Raw genomic sequence first — 18619 nt, 5'->3', positions numbered from 1 at the left:
TAGGTTTCGGACTAGGGTTTGTGTTAAGGCCGTTTAGGATGGGTTAATGTTAGGATTCGGGTGGTTAAGGCTGGCGCGTCCCGCCGCCGAAGCCGATTGGCTATGCACTATGGCGCAGTGTGCATGGTTTGGTAACCGTTTGCATTAGCGACCGATCGGTCGGCCATTACAAATTGTAATTGTCGTGGCACGGCGTCTCAACGTCGCGGCTTACGTTCAATCAAAATGCACAAAAACTTTCCCTCACGGTGAAAATACATTTCCGGGTTTCCGACCCGTCCCGCCGCCTCGGCTTAAGCCCTATAAATAATACATAAAGCATCAAATGTTGTTTTACATCAATGCTGAACTATATTCATAACGTATAATGTGCCTGTGGATGAAAAAGCATAGCTTGCGATCAGAATGCATGCAAGGTAGATCCCTCGCTGGTACGTTCAAATCTCCACATTTTCCCTTCAATTCTCGCCGACAGCCTCTCTCTTTAGCAACCCGTTTCTTCCTCAACTATTAAGCCCTCATTTGGAAACCAAACCTTGGTAGCAATTTGTCAGTATCTGGTAGCGACTTCATGTATAACATCAGTTTGCTTGTCCGTTCGCATTCCACTGTGGCTCTTTCCCCCCCCCACGCCTGTAAACATCTTTAAATATGGAACACGAATACTGTAAGGAGGAAGAATACGGACGTGCTTACAACTGTTCACATCCAGCGTAGTTTGGGAACCCTCTCTGAAAATTGCTATCGATCCGCTCCTGTGTTTATACCATTTCCCACTCACCTGCAAGTCACTCAGTCAAAGGTCTGTTAGACACACACACACGCACGCACAAAGCGAGTGAAGCCTTTATTGATTTTTATGCGTGTTATTTATCCACTTGAGATTACCGTTGTAGTGATTTGAAGGTGGGGGGTGTAAGAGATTATGACTGGTGGTCACATCATTCTTTTTGTAAGCGGACACAAGTCTGCTAGCCACTAATAGCGTTTGGGAAGCGCCGTCGTAAACCAGACAAGAGGTGGCAAAAGTACTCACAGTCTGTACTCAAGTCGCCGTAGACAACGTGCTACGCCCCTTACACACATTCTAGTGGGTACACTAATTACACTTTATAAAACAAGTTCATTTCTTTAGTTTCTCTGTGATTATGTTTCTATTGGGCATGGGCTGATATAGTCCTATTGGTATTAAAGTATTGCAATCACAGGTGTAAAGCGTATTGTATTGTTTAAAAATGTTGGAGCAAATAATAACTTATCCACTTTGTGAAGTAACTTCAGGAACATTTTTAGTTAGGCTAGTTAGCCATAATATCTGCCTCGGTAGCGAGTAGGGATGCCGATATGGAATATTTTTTCAATCAATTATTCTGTTGATTATTCCATCGATTCATTGAATCATCGGATAAAAATGTATTTTGCCAAGAGCGATCTTCAGGTGTGCTGTGGGAAATTAGAACATGTTACTTAACTGCTCAAAAGATGATTCATTTCCAAGAAATAATGTATCTTTGTTCCTCTATTGATGGCAGTGAGGCATAGTGACAGACAGAACAAACAAATGCTCTTTGCTCTTCTATTAGATGGCAGGCAGTGCAGACAGTAATTACTGTGTATCCACTTTTTGGTGACATTTTTGTTTGTTGGTGTGCCGTGAGATTTTCCAATTGTAAAATATGTGCCTTGGCTCCATAAAGGTTGGAAATCACTGCATTAGAGTTTATTGCAAATTGTTTTTTCCCCGATAACTGCTTCCTAACTGATTATTGTTGTCCATTTGGTTTTGTTTCATGATTTTTTTTTTTTTTTTTTTTTAAATAACTAATAAACCACAAGTAAGCAAAATAGAGCCAAATATGTCAATCAATCAATCAATCAAGTACCTCTCTCTATTTATGTCTTATTGTGTCATCATCCACAGAGGTTGAAAAAGTAACAAGCCGGTTTTGACAAATTAAGGAGGAGAAAGTACAGGTATCGTTTTAAAATGAAGTGAGTACAAGTAAAAAGTTGTCGGAAAATTAAGTAAAGAACAGGCGGCACGGTGGAAGACTGGTTAGCACATCTGCCTCACAGTTCTGAGGAATGGGGTTCAAATCCCGGCCCCGCCTGTGTGGAGTTTGCATGTTCTCCCCGTGCCTGCGTGGCTTTTCTCCAGGCACTCCGGTTTCCTCCCACATCCCAAAAGCATGCGTGCTAGGTCGATTGAAGATTCTAAATTGCCCGTAGGTGTGAATGTGAGTGCGAATGCTTGTTTGTTTCTATGTGCCCTGCAATTGGCTGGTGCCCAGTTCAGGGTGTATCCCGCCTCTCGCCGGAAGATAGCTGGGATAGGATCCAGCACGCCCGCGACCTTAGTGAGGAGAAGCGGTACGGAAAATGGATGGATGGAAGTAAAGAACAGATTTATTGTCATGAACTTGTATGGATGCAAACAAAATTTGTTCTCTGCATTTTACCCATCACAGTGAACATACAGGGGGAGCAAAGGGAAGCCGAAGCGGCTGGGGAGCAGCTCGGAGTGCTCAAGGACACCACAGCCGTGAGTCCGTGGGATGTTAGCGGATGGTCCGGTCTGGGTCTTGAACCTAAGTCCCCCACGGTGGCAGGCGAAGATCTTAACCATTGGGCCACGGCTGCCCATGTCCATATGCGCACTTGGCACCAGGACACCCTAGGCCGCAGTTGGATGATCGACCGGTCGTGTCATCGGACATGCGGCCCCGTGTCTTGGACACTCGGGTGAAGACAGGGGCGGAGCTGTCAACTGATCACCACCTGGTGGTGTGTTGGCACTGATGGTGGGGGAAGATGCCGGTCCAACCTGGCAGATCCAAACGTATTGTGAGGGTCCGCTGGGAACGTCTGGCAGAATCCCCTGTCAGAAGGACTTTCACCTCCCAACTCTGGTAGAACTTCACCCACGTTCCAGGGGAGACAGGGGACATTGAGTCCAAGTGGACCCTGTTCCGTGCCTCAGGGCGTACCCCGTCTCCTGCCCGATGATAGCTGGGATAGGCTCCGGCACGCCTGCCACCCTAGTGAGGAGAAGCGGCTGAGAAAATGAATGAATGTTACTATAAGTAGAAGTATGAGAGCCATTGTACTCGATGAGTTTCCGAAAGGGGCCTAATCATCTGCTGGCTTCCTTTGAGGCTGCTGAGAAAATAGGTTTTTGCTGTCATTTTCACAAAGAGACCCCCACTGTGTGTGTTATCTTTTCTAGAATAATGCTTCGCAGGCGTCACAATAGCGGGCGCGTTTGCGAGTAGGCAGGATAACAATGGCAGTCTTAAGCAAAAGAGCATAGACAACAGCCATCGTAGACCGCCATTGTCAAACTGGATTGAAAGAAAACAGAACGTGCTGAGATGGAAAATCACTGTCGCATTTAAAAGAACAAAATGGGGAAAATAGTCAAAAGCGCTAGTTTGTCAGCTCACTAGGTGTTTTAGTAGGTCGTTTGTTAGCTCCTTCGTTAGCTAGTTCATTGATTCAACTTTTAAAATGGACAAATGAGCCACGTCAACTGATGTAAAAAAAAAATAAAAATAAAATAAATAAAAAGTTCAAGTTTATGTAAAACAGTTGCTTCTAATAATAGACTAATAATACATTCTTATTTTTAAATGGCATCATTTACTAATTATTAATTAATTAAACAATATTAAATAAATGTCAAATGTATGTTAAAATATTTTAGTAATTTTTGTTAATGTATTACTTACAATAAATAATTCATTATTTAAGAAGAAGAATGAATACAAACTACATCAAAATGAATAAATACAGTATATACACGCAACACGACTATTTAACTCAACCAATCAGAGGATGGAAAAATGCTGATGTCTCTCAGCACCTTACCTGAAATCTGACTGGTTAAAAAATAAACCCAAAAAACGGCTATGTTCTGTGCACGAAGCCAGTACCGGCTATTCTGAAGGCACCTCGGAAGATTACCTTGTCATGGAAACACATAGAAGCTGAAATCTGGGGCTGGGAATTTAATATTCACGTGACTGGAAGCAAAATGAAGATGAAATCAAGATAATAGACTGTTGGAAATACATTAATACAATTTCATCTAAATTGTAAATATAGCTCAATGCTTCTGATACTGTAGGGGTGTCAAACTCATTTTTGTCACAGGCCACATTATCGTTATGATTTTCCTCACAGGGCCATTATGACTGTGAAACCATATAAATGTTTTATTGCCAATAAATATACTCAATAAATGGATGGATAACTAGTTTTGAAATCAGATGTCAAGGATAATAGATTATTCAGCTATTTTTCAAGTTACTGTAAAGTTTGATAACATTTTTTTTTAATAAAAACAAATTTTAAAAAATCATCTTTTCCAATTGCTCAACATTTATTATATATGACAAGCTGGAAATGTTGGTACAGATTTTAGCTCGAATCATGGAAGTTGACACACGATTTTCTTTCGCGAGTCACATAAAATGACCTGGGCTGGATCTGGTCCCCAGGCCTTGAGTTTGACACCTATGAATTTTAGGCATTGTAGGCCCTGGCTAAATACCACTGAGTAAGAGATCAGAATGGAGGGGGAAGAGGGGGGGGGGGGGGGAGTTAGTTAGTTGGTTAGTTGGTTAGTGAGTGCGTGCGTGCGTGCGTTTGTTACTGCCTAACCTGTTCCAGTCAATTCATTTGTTTTAGTTTTTTGCCACCGTTTCAACCACCATTGGTTAGTTCCTTAGTGATTCGGTCAATCAGTTCTAGTAATAGTTTTAGTAGTTAGTTTTGATCTCAGCTTGTTTGTTTTGTTTCTTTGTGAGTTTTATTCTGCATAGACCACTATTAGTTAGTTAGTGCCCCATTTGTCCGCTGACGTCTGGACCAGTTGGTCAATTTGCTTTTTGGGTTGGTTCATTTATCATCTTGGTTATGTTTTGCTGAGGGACAGACAGGACCGCTAATGGCCATTCTGGGCAACAAGCAAGAGGATAAACAAAACAAAACAAAAAAGCTATCGCTGTTGCCGCAACATGCTGCGCTAATCGAATGAAATCAAGCTCTTTGGGGGAAAAGGGCAGCAGTTGAAATGGACTTTGGGGGGTTGACAGGGGGTTCGCACCTGGTCCAACATGAAAAACATCTTTGAAATTAGTGGCGAGCACATCCGCGTCTTCCTTCACAATGGCCGCCGCGTATCAATATTGAGCATGACTTTGCTTTCCAAATGGATGACAGATGGCTTCAATCTACACTAAGCCACGGTGTTAATAACGTGTGTGTCTGTGTGTGCGTGTGTCTGCGTGGCACTGGAGGTGTTTGTGGCAGTGATGATGAGCCACGAGAGAATTGGAATCCTGGCGGCTAAACGCTCGGGTCTCTGGGCCCTCGTCAGTCAGTCTGGCTTCCAGATGCCGCCGGCGGCGAAATCTTCCGTTTAACCGCCGAACGCAAGCAATTATTACGCTCACACCGGCCAAGAAGTAGATGACGCACGATGAAATCATTCCATGTGAGGTAATGAAGGGAAGTCACTTGATCAGGAAGGCGGCTGCTACAGCCCTCGCACACATTTGGGGTGACAGGCACGCTGCTTCACAGGGGGGATTTTCAAAATGAGGGTTTGAAAGTCAGGGTTAGTGTTCCCACCAAGGGTTAACGTTTCAAAGTAATTTTTCAAGATCGTGTCAATGTAGGATTTTAAGACAAGAGTTAGGGGTTCGAAGAAGAATGAGGCTTTTGAAGTAGGGTTCCGAGCCAAGGGTAAGAATTCAGGTTTCAAATTAGAGCTTTGAGTTTTGGTTACATTTTCAAACAAGAATTAGGGTTTCAAGCCAAGGAATAATGTTTCAAAACAGAGTTAGGGTTTCAAATGTGGGTTTCAAGTCAGGGTGAATGTTTTAAAGAAGGCTTCCGGTTTTTGAAAAAAAAAAAAAAAATCTGGTGTCATTATTATTATAAATTTGGTGACATTTTCAAATCGGAGTTTCAAAGGCAGGGTTTCAAGCCAGGTTGAAGGTTTCAAACAACGGTTTAGGGTTTCAAACCACGGAACCTTACAGTTTCAAACAAGGGTAAGATTTGAAGATTTTACGGTAGTGTAAACGCTTAAGGTTTGAAACAATTGTTAGGGTTTCAAGCCAAGGTCAAAATAGGATTTGAAGCCTGAGTTAGGGTTTCGAACAAGGGCTAGGGTTCCCAATTAGGGTTTCAAGTCAGGGTGAATGTTTTAAAGAAGGGTTCCGGTTTCTAAGTAGGGTTTCAAGCCAAGGTTAGGTTTTAAAATGTTGGTTTCAAGCCGAGGTTAACGTTTCAATATAGCAGGGGTGTCAAACTCAAATTCACGGGGGAGCAAAATTAAAAATTGGGACAACGTCGCGGGCCAAACTCAATATTTAATGAAAACTCACTGCGATGTGCATGTTTCCCTTCTCTGCAGAAATGTAGCGTTAAAGTTTATCACATGGCAACAAACTTCAATTTTGCTTAAACACTGAATCTCGACTAAACAAACTTTAATATTATGAACACGAGAAATTTAATTTGCGATAAAAGACATCGTATTTCGTATTTCTTTGTTGTTTTGCATTGAAATAGATAACATGAATTCTATCTATCTCCAACTACTTTTCTTTTTGATTTAAATCTTTTTTCAAAGGCCAACAACAAAAGAACCCCAAAAAATAAGAATGTCCTTCAATAAAAATCCAAACATCAAATTATTAACAGTCCCTGCCTAGGAGTTGATAAAGGGCATTGAAAAACATGAATTCAATTCCAACGAAGTTGGGACGTTCTGTTAAACCTAAATAAAAACAGAATGCAATGATTTGCAAATCATGTTCAACCTATATTTAATTGTTTACACTACAAAGACAAGATATTTCATGTTCAAACTAATAACCTTTCTTATTTTTAGCAAATAATAATTCACTTAGAATTTGATGGCTGCAACACGTTCCCCAAAAACTGGGACAGGGTCATGTTTACCACTGTGTTACAACACCTTTTCTTTGAACAACATTCAATAAATGTTTGGGAACTGAGGACACTCATTGTTGAAGCTTTGCAGGTGGAATTCTTTCCCATTCTTGCTCGATGTACAGCTTCAGCTGTTCAACAGTCCGGGGTCTCCCTTGTCGTATTTTACACTTCATAATGCGCCGCACATTTTCAATGGGAGACAGGTCTGGACTGCAGGCAGGCCAGTCTAGTACCTGTACTATTTTACTATGAAGCCATGCAGTTGTAACACGTACAGAATGTGGATTGGCATTGTCTTGCTGAAATAAGCAGCGCCGTCCATGAAAAAGACGTTGCTTGGATGGCAGCATATGTTTCTCCAAAACCTGTATGTACCTTTCAGCATTAATGGTGCCTTCACAGATGTGCAAGTTACCCATGACATTGCCACTAACTGCCACATACCATCACAGATGCTGGCTTTTGAACTTTGCGTCCACAACTGTCCAGATGGTTCTTTTCCTCTTTGGCCCGGAGGACACGACGTCCACAATTTCCAAAAACAATTTGAAATGTGGACTCGTCGGACCACAGAACACTTTTCCACTTTTCATCAGTGCATCTGAGAGGAGCTCGGGCCCAGAGAAGCCGGCGGCGTTGTTGATAAATGGCTTTTGCTTTGCATTGTAGAGTTTCAAGTTGCACTTCCGGATGTAGCGCCGAACTGTATTTACTGACATTAGTTTTCTGAAGTGTTCCTGAGCCCATGTGGTGATATCATTTACACATCGATGTCGGTTTTTGAACATTAAATGTTGTCTTTGTAGTGTATTCAATGAAATCTAGGTTGAACATGATTTGCAAATGATTGTATTCTGTTTTTATTTATGTTGAACACAACGTCCCAACTTCATTGGAATTGGGGTTGTATGTTATATTCTTTGTTACAGCCACATTCTCAAATTAGGGTTTCAGGCTTTCGAGAAATATAAGAAAAACCTGATTGAGTCTTCCAAATGAGAAATGAGACACCCCACCGCCGGCTGTGTTTTGATGAAACGATTCAAGCGCGCACGTGGCATGGTCTAAGAGGCTTTTGGCGCATTAGCGTGTGAGGCACAAGGCACATCAACAAGGAGCCAATCAGAGGGGGTCACATCACCAAGGACCCAATCACAGAGGGTCAAGTGACTCATTAGTGTGTGTTGCTCAGGCTAATCACTAGCGGCGGGAAAATCACAAGCGGGTTAAAAAGCAGATTTTCATCACGTCATCACGTCTTGGGTTCATCATGTCACCTGTGACTGGCTAAACATTTACACAACACCTTAGCACACTGAAAGAATACAAAGTAGTAGAAAAACTGGGAATTTCACCAACACTCAAGTTAACATGCTAACTTCTAGCCACCTATAATCATAAAGTTACGGGTGGGGAAACTTGACGCAAATGGAATCTCCAGGCTCCCCAATGCCTGGTAGACGCAGAAGGATTTTTCAAATCTTAAAAGATTGTTTATCCGCTACCGACTTCACACATGACGATTAAAAAAAGAATAATAAAATAACACAATTCTGGCATAACAGTTTGATTCGCATTGTGCGTGGTGGTCGATAATGTCAATCACACACACTGCTGCGCCACCACAGATCTCAAATCTAGCCTGCCAAGAACCCAATCTTGCGTGATCCAATGGCATCTGACTCAATGTACACGAAACATGGCAACGCGACGTCGAAGACGACACAAGAGCCTCGGTTCTATCGTTTACGTACAAATCCCCAACTAAAAGAAAAACTTGGTGGAGAAGTTATACTGTATAAGCCCTCTCATGATTCCCATTCCATGAGTTGGTCCTCCATTTCTGAGGTCCAACTGACTTTTGTTTCAGGTGTGTGAACCGTGTTTTTGACTGGGATGCTTTTATTTTGAAGTCCTAACTTCACAGGGTAGCGGATATGTTGCGCCCATGTTACCCGAGTGTTGCTCAACGGACTGTAGGTGGGAGTGTTGTAGAATGAGGTTGTTTTGGAAAATACTTCTTGCTGTCTGGTGAACCCACTTTTAAAGAATTATATAACATTTGGTTTTTATTTGCGCCCGCTTCAAGCTTCTTTGTTCCTCTGTCAGGTCGCTTCTTGATTGGCTACATTCCATTTCATGGATTCCTGACTGGGAAGTCGGCAGCTTTCCCCACACATATGAACGCGTTCAATATTTAAGATTGTCGTCCATGACCTGTTTCACACCCTATTCGCTATGAATACACCTCAGACCAAAGGATAAACCTCTAGGAGAATCTTATCAAACTTAAGAAAGTCTGCCAATTGTTGTCCTTGGTCAGGAAGGGGCAACATCAGGACAAAAAGAGCCCAATTGTGTTTATGTGTGTACCAGGCCTAAGTTAGGGTTTCGAGATGGACTTGGGCTTTCAAGAAAAAGTAAGGGTATCAAATTAGGGGTTAAGGTTTCAATGAAGGGTTTTCATCATATGTTTAGGGTTTCAAATCAGGGTTTTAAAGCCATTGTTGGGGTTTCATTCTAGAGTTTCAAGCCAGGGTTAGGGTTTTAAAGCCAAGGTTAGGATTTTAAATTAGAGTTTCAAAATGTGGTTCGTGTTTCAAACAATGGTTAGTGTTTCAAAGTAGGGTTTCAAGCCAGGGTTAAGGTTTCAAATTGGGCTTTCAAGCCAGGGTTAGGGTTTCAAAGAGGGCTTTTAAGCTTTTTAGGTCGAGTTTTCAAGCCAGGATAAGAGTTTCAAATTAGGATTTCAAACCAGGGTTAGGGTTAAAATCCAGGTTTAGAGTTTTTAAGTAGGATTTTAAGACAGGGATGTGGTTTCAAAGTAGGGTTTCAAGTCAGGGTTGGGGTTTCAAAAAGGGTTAGGGTTTAAATAAGGGTTTCAAGTCAGAATTAGGATTCAAAGTGGGATTTCAAACCTGGATTAGTGTCTCAATGTAGGGTTTCTATATTTTGAAGAGAATAATTTAATGTCCACCGAGGTGGAAAAGTGTCCTTGGTTCACCAACAAAGAAGACAGATATTGACATATAGTAAAAACAAAGCAAAACATATTAAACACATTTTACACACACACACACGAAGGTTTCAAGCAAGGATTAGGGTTTCAAATTAGGGTTTTCAGTCAGCGTTGGGGTTTCGAAGTAAGGTTTCAACCCAGGGTGAGGTTTTTAAGACATGACGCAATGCTAGCACGTATCCACCACACAATGTCAAAATGTGCCGCAAACACGGAATCAAACAGGGAATCTTCCAAAGGCTTGACATCACATTTGGAAGCTTTTCTCCTTCTTGTCATTCGTGTCCTACCGCAGGGGGGGGGGACCCAGCTTGTACGTGGCTCACAAAACCGCCGGAATATCTTCCCCGGGCACGGCTGTCTACAATGTCAAGCTACGGCATGACACGCCGCACGCGGAGTCCTTTTCCGAGAACCGGTTGGAGGCACAAGCCGAGCCAGCCGGTCTCACTCGGGGCCGCAGATGTTCCCGCAGTCTCGGAATGTGAGGCAGAGGCGTCTTGCTTTAATTGCCTTTAAAGCCAGATCTCGTTCATCCACTTCTTCCGTTCGCCGGCCAGCTGACGGCCGGCGGCCGCGCCGGAGGCCGGCCGGCTGCGCACGCTAACACTCCGAATGGAAATAAACATTCAGACGGAGAAAATGTGTCACCTTCAAAAAGAAGAAGAAGAGAAGAGAGCTCGCATGTGGCAAGAGGGCAGGCGTTATTTGTACAGCTCGAGATTTTGACCTGTGTGTCTTATTTATGTATTTGATTTTATCTTACTGTTTAAACTTTGTGATTGTTTTGTTTTGAAATTATATTAAATTGTTAAATTGTCTTATGTTTGAGTTGTATTTTTGTACAGCACTTTGTTACAGCTGTGGTTGTTGCTAAAGTGCTATATAAAAAAAAAAAAACAACAACAAAAAAAAAACTATTTTTGTTTGTTTGTTTGTTTTTGTACGGGGGGAATAACAACAATACAATCGCCCAGGTTGGTGTTTTAAAGAAGGATTTCAAGCTCGGCTTAGGGTTTCAATTCAGGGTTTTAAGTCAGAGTTAGGGGTTTCAAGCAAGTGTTAGGGGTTTCAAGTCAAGGTTAGGATTCAATTTTGGGTTTTAAACAAGGCATGTACCGATACTATGTGTCAGTATTGAACCGATACGGTACCCGCCTTATTTCACGGTATCGGGTACTCACGAAGGCTGCCGATAGATAAGACAAAAGAATCTGACATCGGGTTAGGCCTCCTCGCCAGTAGTTGGCACTACACTGTGTAACTTTGAAACATCAGTGAATTATGATGTGCATCAGCAAGAAAGAAACGTATGTATGTAGTATGATGTGTTTTCTATCCATCTATCCATTTTCTTTACCGCTTCTCCTCACTCGGGTCGCGGGCATGCTGGAGCCTATCCCAGCTATCTTCGGGCGGTAGGCGGGGTACACCCTGAACCGGTCGCCAGCCAATCGCAGGAGACATAGAAACAAACAACCATTTACACCTACGGGCAATTTAGTCTTCAATCAACCTACCACACGTTTTTGGGATGAGCCCGGAGAAAAAACTCACCCAGACACAAGGAGAACATGCAAACGGCACACAGAACGGTGAGGCAGATGTGCTAACCAGTGGTCCACCGCGCCGGCGTGTTTTCGATAATAATAATAACAACAACAATAATAATGCTAATTCCACTGATCTTCAAAAGGCTCCCAGCTGCTATTCGTCAGCCTTCTTCCTTTGATTGGTGCGCGCGAGACATTTTTCGAGCCCGAGCCCGAAATTAGCACTCAATCTCCATACAGCCGCCAAGGGGAAATGCCCAGAGAGCAATGCAGTAAAGGCGGAGGAGAAAGACGCAGCCATAAACACATGCTGATGCCTCAAACACAACACGCTGCTGACACACATTTCCACATATGTTGTCTACTGGATGTCTTATCATTCATTGGTAATGATAATGCTCCATTTGATTGTTAGTCAGTCAGTTGTTTACACAATATAATGACAAAATGTATGTAATTGTTTTGTTATCGGTTTATTATTTGATTCCAAAATGGTGCTCTATGGTTTCAATCCAATTTGTAGAGGAAAGGTCCAAAGTTTCTGTTGATGCATTCATTCAAAATTAAGAACTCAAAGTCCAATTAAATGTAATGAGTTATATTACTTTGAGAAACAACTTAAAAGAGTTACACTATGGTTACATTTTCAACAGGGCAACTTTTAATTGTAAGCAACGACATTTCCAAAGTCATCTTCCCGATGCGGTCAGTTAGTACGTTAGTTGGGTTGGTTATGTTCTCATCGCCACTTGTTATTCAGTTAGAACTGAACGATATTGTTAGTGCAGTGGTTAGTTAGTATTCCATTTGTTATTACTGATAGCTAATCAGTCAGTCGGTAGTTGTAGTTTTGTTAACCACTTGGTATTTGTTAGATCTTGAAACAGATTATGTTGTTAGTTCGTTGAGTCGTTACCTTATACGTTTGGTTTTTACCAGTTAATCTGTTCAATTACAGTTAACTGAAGAGAGATTTCATTTGTTACTTCAATGCTTTGTCTTTCATTCGTTTGATTGTTTTGACCATAACTAGTTAGTTAGTTTTGATTGACACTATCTAGTTAAAAATAGAGAGTTTGTCACGTTTGACCACCGATAGTTAGTTAGTTAGTTAGTCAGGTGATGATTTGCAAATCGGCGAAGGTTCAACTGCTCAAATAGTATGCGTCTTCGTAAAGCGTTGCAGACCAAGGAGCACAGACAGTATATGTGACCAGGTTTTATGTGTCGGAAAATCCCAAGTGGGTCATCTTTTTATAACCAAGCACAATAATAAGACGGAGTGAGCGGCAGGGGAGCGAGCGAGAGAGCGTGGCGTTTAACGTAACAGATTACGTGGGATATAAACTGAGGCGAGGAAAGAAGCGCCCAGAGATGCTACCGAATGCCGTATCTGCTCGGCCCCCGCCACTACGGCGGCGGCGGCTCCGGCGTCCGCTCTAAACGGAGGAGCAGCTCATCCAGATGCAGGGCGACACATCACCTCCACACTACTTGTTTCATGCTCCTTTCCAAAAATGTACTCGGCATCACATCACTAACTCGCTCTCTGCTTTTGGAGAGCAAAATAGCACAGTTTTAACAATCAACATGAAATTTCGATGGACATGTTTATCATAATGTGATGCAGCAAAAAAGGCCTGAGGGACCCAGACACAAAATCAAACAGGAAGTTGATCATTTGGGTTTTCAGAAGGCATTGCGTTTATTTAAAAAAATAATAAGAATTTAAAAAAGAGCCCCCAACACGAGCGTCACCCATCGACATGAAATTGTCTATCATGACAGAACACAAAAAATCTCAAGGACCCATGGCTGAAATCGAAAAAGAAGTCAGGCATTTTGGTTCGAAGCAGCTATTTTTGGAGCTCATTTTCCTGAAAAAGGGAAATGTGGGGGGGGGGGGGGACATTACCCACCACACCAGTTTCACAAATTAACATGAAATTTGACAGACGTCTATCATAATGGGACGTACCAAAACGTGTAAAGAAGACATGCTCAAAATCGAACAGGAGGTTGGCCATATTGATTTGAAGCAAGCAAGCACTTCGAGGATCAATTCCCTGAAAAATGGGACGTGAAAGTTTGAAAAAAAATCTACCCCTCCAACATGTTTCGGCAATCGACATTAAATTGTATTGACATGGACGCATTCAAAAAAGTCACACTGACCCACGCCTGAAATTAAACCGGAAGTCAGCCATTTTGGTTTGAAGGGAGAATTCCATGCAAAATGAGATTGAAAGTTCAAAGAAAATCAGCCTCGACACCAGTTTCAGCGAAGTAGGTTGTCTCCAAGTGCAGTAGTCGGCATGTTTCCATCACAGTTGGTAGATTATTTGCTTATGTTTTGACATCACTGTCACTTTGTTCGGCGCTGTGTAGCTTGCCTAGGATCGCTCAGAAAAAATTGCACCTTGGTGACCAACAAACGTAACCCTTAAGAGGGCAAAAGTAGTGGCGGTGACATCACGCCCCATCGCGCGCACACACACACACACACACACACACACACACACACACACACAAATTGAGTGAACTGACTGCAGCTTTTTGCACAACATATTTATATTAATGAAGACTGTCACTGCTTTCCATTCTGTCATGCCCTGCAGAGGCCATAGAGATGCCCTCCTTTTTTTTTTTTTTGGGGGGGGGGGGGGGGCATGTACTATTCAAGAACACAGACACACTCACACTGTTTAGCATGATGAGCCTGATGTGAAATTATACGCCTGGTAGAGAATTAGGCGGCTGCATGACTTCTCCAAAAGCGCGTGTGTGTCTATAAAACGTGACCTTATTCAAAGTGTAATTTGAGAACGCATCATCACGAGCATCATCATGTGATCCCACGAGTAGCGATGCAACAGCGCCGCCAAGCGTCAAGCAGCGGCCGCGCGCGCGTCGACAACAGGCTGCAGCGGCCACGCGCGCGTAGCTATCACTTGTCTCGTCTTACCTCGGCTGTCACAAAGAGCGTTTTGCGCCTTCGTCTCGCGGGTCCGTGAGCGTGCGCGCCACCGCCGCCGCTTCCCTGACCCGCGCGTCGCCGTCGCCGTGGCCGGCCATCGCGCCTCTTCTCCGGCTCCTTATCCTCTTCCTTCCTCCTGGTGCCAAAGTATTTCAACTTGATCTGCCAATGATACAGATTGTGTGTGATTAGTGTGGTTGTCACTGTTGTCGTTGTGTCGGTGGTGCGCGTGCACTGCACGCGGCGACTTGTTGAATCCAGCCAGGCGAGGACGCGCTCGCACAGCAGCGTGACTCATTAGCATATTTAACCGCGTGCGGAGCGTCAGGATCGGAGTTGAATTAAAAAGTGCGTGTATAAAAAAATAAATAAAAAAAAAAAAAAAAAAAGAGGAGGTGCCGAAAATGACGCCCCCTCTCGCTCCGATCCACGCAGCAGGTTGTTCCCGCACCCTGCATCCCCAAAGCCCAAAATGTGCCCCTGCGCAACCAGAGCTCCGTGTGAAAAGCGACAATTCACAAATCAAACCCGCGGCACTCACCCCATTCCCGTGACACATCTCTCCAGGCGGCCGGGTGGAGATGACATTGCAGCGTGTTACTCCATTCGGGTGCTCTCCAAGGGGTGAATCCCCCCCCCCCCCCGGTGAAATTAATCCATTAATCGCGCCTCCATCAGAGGGAAAGAAGTGGATGGGAAAACACGCACGCACCAGAAGCACCTCCACCCAGAAATGAAAACCACACGCTCGGATTAATCCACCTGTCGTGTCCGTGAAGACCCCCACCGGCCACGGCCACCTTCCTGGAGCTCAGGTGCTTAATCCCCCTCCTCCAGATGGAGTCAAATGTCCACTCCACGCGCGGGGAGGTGCAGGCGGTGATATTGGATCCGCCGATATTTTGTGGTGGGGATCTCCAGGCAGCTCCGCGCGCGTTCCGCAGTGTGAGAGCCCGTGGACAGCCTCCTCCTCCTCCTCCTCCTCCTCCTCCTCTTCTTCTTCTGTCCTCCTCCGCGTGGATTCTTGGAGACTGAAGAGCGCGCGAGTGTGCGTGCGTGTGCGTGTGTGTGTGTGTGTGTGTAGGGGAGATTCCGTCACACACACATCGATACGTACGTATATGTATATGTCCTGCGCACACGCCCAAAAATAAATCAATAAATCAATCAATCAATCAATTTGAAGAAAAAAAAACGCGCACCCAAGTTGGTAGTTGGCGAGCCAAGACGCGCACGGAAATGTTCCCCGCTTCGAGTCTGCGTTCGCCCGCAGCCCGCCCGCCCACGCACCGCTGGCTGAAGGCACTTCCACAGCAGCAGACTAGTGAAATAAACATAGGCACACTGGGGCCGGAATGAGAGCAGGATGGTGGAGTAGGGAGAGGTGGGGGTGGGGGGGGGGGGGGGGGGGGGGGTTGCACACTGTGGGTGACTTCATCCTCCATTTATAAAATATGATCAAATGTCTATTTAGCAAGTGCATGATGGGAAAAGGGCATGCGCAACAATTCCGCCGGGAGAATCCGACTCGTGCGCTTGTCATATAACGTCATCCGTCGGTGTTTGTCAGCGGTGCCTTTCACGCTGTTTTGTGTAAAAGGGGAATCATGACGACGACGCGCATTCGGAGGTAGTAGCATAGCCGTAACAGCGGTGGGAATCACACAATGAGTTTGTCAACTTATGAGCTGTCGCCTGATCGATTTTATTGCTGTGTGTTGGGAGGCAAAAGTTTCATGACTGGCGAGCTTCAGACACGTGAGTACAAGTACGCAATACCCAGGGAGAGTTTACAGGTTTCAAACTCCGAGCAAGATTTCAATGTAGTCTCATTTCAGTCCCCACCCCTGGCCCGTCACGTCACGTCACGTCTCTGCCCAAAGAAACCCCCCCACCTCATTGAGCTTGGGGGGGCATCCAGGAAGGGACCTGTTCATCGCACTCGCCTGGCCACCTCAGAGTCGGGGTCGTGCAAAGGCGAGGGAGGATGGTGCGGCGGCCACCGCAACATTCACCTGGAGGGGGGCATTGAAACAGCGTCGGGTGGGCATCAACCTCATCCCCCTGTTGACGACCGTTTTTTTGTTAGCGCAAATCTTCAATCAGCACCCGTCGACGATCCGTTTTCAGGGGCACAAACGTTCGATCAGCACCGCCCCCCCATCAACGACCTGTTTTCGAGGGCACAAAAGCTCGATCGGCCCCCCCACCCGCCCCATACCTCTCCCCCCGGTGTGCAGTAAAGAGTGGTCCAATGCCTTCTTTTTATCTCCTGTTGCTAACGGGAGTTAAATAATCAAGCCAAGAAACTAATAGTTTCCATTTGTGCGAGGCTGCAGTGTGTACCTGTGAGGCTCTGAGCATGTAGGTACTCAAAAAAGAAAAAAGAAAAAGAAAAATCCCCCCCCCCCCCCCAAAAAAAAAAAACACAGGGTGCGCTTGTGCAAATGATTCGCAGACTATTTAGGTACGCCTCGTTCCGATTGGCTATTCTTGTCGCACTGTCGTCAGTTGTGAAATAAAGTTTAATTAGAGGCATTAGATGGGGCCACAGGGTTGATTTTTCAAAAGATGATTTTAAAGAATATTCTACTGTCAGGTCATCCGGACAGTTTTAGCAGATATGACAAAACGTGTTGTTGTTTTCCAACTGTAAACTCTCCGTTTCAGTGAAATAAAGAAGTCACAGTCTTTAGCCTCAGCTGACGTGTCATTCTTCTTCCACTGGACAGAAACGAGCGAGCGACGAAGCTTGAAGCGGATGACCACACTCTTGTTTTTAGCGAAACAATTAAAGCCGCACACTTTTTAACCATCGACGCATCAATCCCAGCAGATAACGACACTGAATATTGGCATGTCCGTGTCTCGTCCCATCCCTACACTGTGCGCGTGTGTGGTTTATGAGTGGGTGTGCGTGCGTGAGCCCATGTGTTGTGTGTGAGAATGTGCGCGCATTTATGCGTGTGTGGTTTCAAAATACAGCGTGTGTGCGCATGTGTATGTGTGCGTTTTGTGTGTCACCACCAATGGCATCACTCGGCTCAGTGCGCAGACAGAACATTTCAATAGCGACTGAACTGCTCATCCACACACGCACTCGCACAAACGAGCCCGCCGATGTGTCATGTTCTCCGTCAGTGGCTTTGCTCGTTATAGCGGGGCGAGATGAGGGGAACGAGAGAGGTTTGAGAGCTGCGCAGCCTCAATCAGACGTAATTATCCCATCAAAACTGCAGCTGGAGGGGGTATATGAGCACATAAGGGGGACCTCGGGGAGCCACCACCTCTCCTCCTTCTCTCCCTCTCCCTCTCTCAAGAGAGAGAGAGAGAGAGAGAGAGTGTCGCCTCATAGTCCCAGTGCAGACAGATGGCGTGCACTGGGTCACGTTGGCGGGCCCACAACCCGAGCTCCGTCGGGCTGTCACAGTAAGCATGAAAGCGGGCTGCGGGGCTCAATACAAAGCAACGCAATCCTCCGCTTCCTCATCTTCTTCTTCTTCTTCTTCTTCTTTTTGCATCCCGAGGATAACATTTTCCACCTGTTGCGGTCCTCTATCCTCCTCCGACAAGAATGAGGCCGCCAGGCTGGGAATAAAGGAAACAGACGCTTGCGTAACTTCAACATGAAAGAGGAAAGAGTACGGGTTTCTTTTGAGGAAAAAGACATTGCAGGAGCTTTCCAATAGAAAAGCTTTGTTTTGGTTTTTTATCCTTGTTGTCAAAATGAGTCTGCAGTGCAGATGAGGCGCGAGGTCCATGAGGAGCCGTTTGCGACTCTAAAATGAGCCCCGGTGGAGCAATTGCAAAGCTGCTCTTCAATATTCTTTACGTTTGGGAGCGTAATGAACATTGCTCTAAAAGCTGTCCTGTTATAAAACCTTGAACGTGACCTTCAAAACACACTCAAGTCCCAACTAAAATGCCTGTTCGGTCAATGAGAAAGCAGAAGAAAATCATTTGGGGGAAAGGCAAGCAAGACTTGACAAGAGCACTTGCTAAAACCATCCCGCACGGTACCCTGGGAGAGCCCGATCGTGTCCGATATACACATATACATACATACATACATACATATATATACATACATACATACTTATA

The 18619-nt window shown here is 44.5% G+C and overlaps 1 protein-coding gene across 4 annotated transcripts in view; it reads right to left on the bottom strand.

Moving 5' to 3' along the window:
• grin2ab (glutamate receptor, ionotropic, N-methyl D-aspartate 2A, b) overlaps positions 1–18619 on the bottom strand; it is a 127473-nt gene that overhangs the window by 97577 nt on the left and 11277 nt on the right. For 2 of the 4 annotated variants that reach the window (XM_061770345.1, XM_061770347.1), the window contains exons 1-2: positions 15060–15838; positions 14507–14680 (exon numbers count right to left, since the gene is read on the bottom strand). In XM_061770345.1, the coding sequence (XP_061626329.1) occupies positions 14507–14680; positions 15060–15077 (192 nt within the window). In that variant the 5' untranslated portion in view covers positions 15078–15838. Of the gene's footprint in view, positions 1–14506; positions 14681–15059; positions 15839–18619 lie in introns of those variants that run through there. The other 2 variants (XM_061770348.1, XM_061770346.1) reach the window with 2 other exon arrangements.

Source organism: Phyllopteryx taeniolatus, chromosome 4 (assembly GCF_024500385.1).
Source record: "Phyllopteryx taeniolatus isolate TA_2022b chromosome 4, UOR_Ptae_1.2, whole genome shotgun sequence".
In the NCBI taxonomy this organism is placed as follows: domain Eukaryota; kingdom Metazoa; phylum Chordata; class Actinopteri; order Syngnathiformes; family Syngnathidae; genus Phyllopteryx; species Phyllopteryx taeniolatus.
Note: the sequence above shows the minus strand (reverse complement) of the source record. Positions and strands in the feature narration are given on the sequence as shown.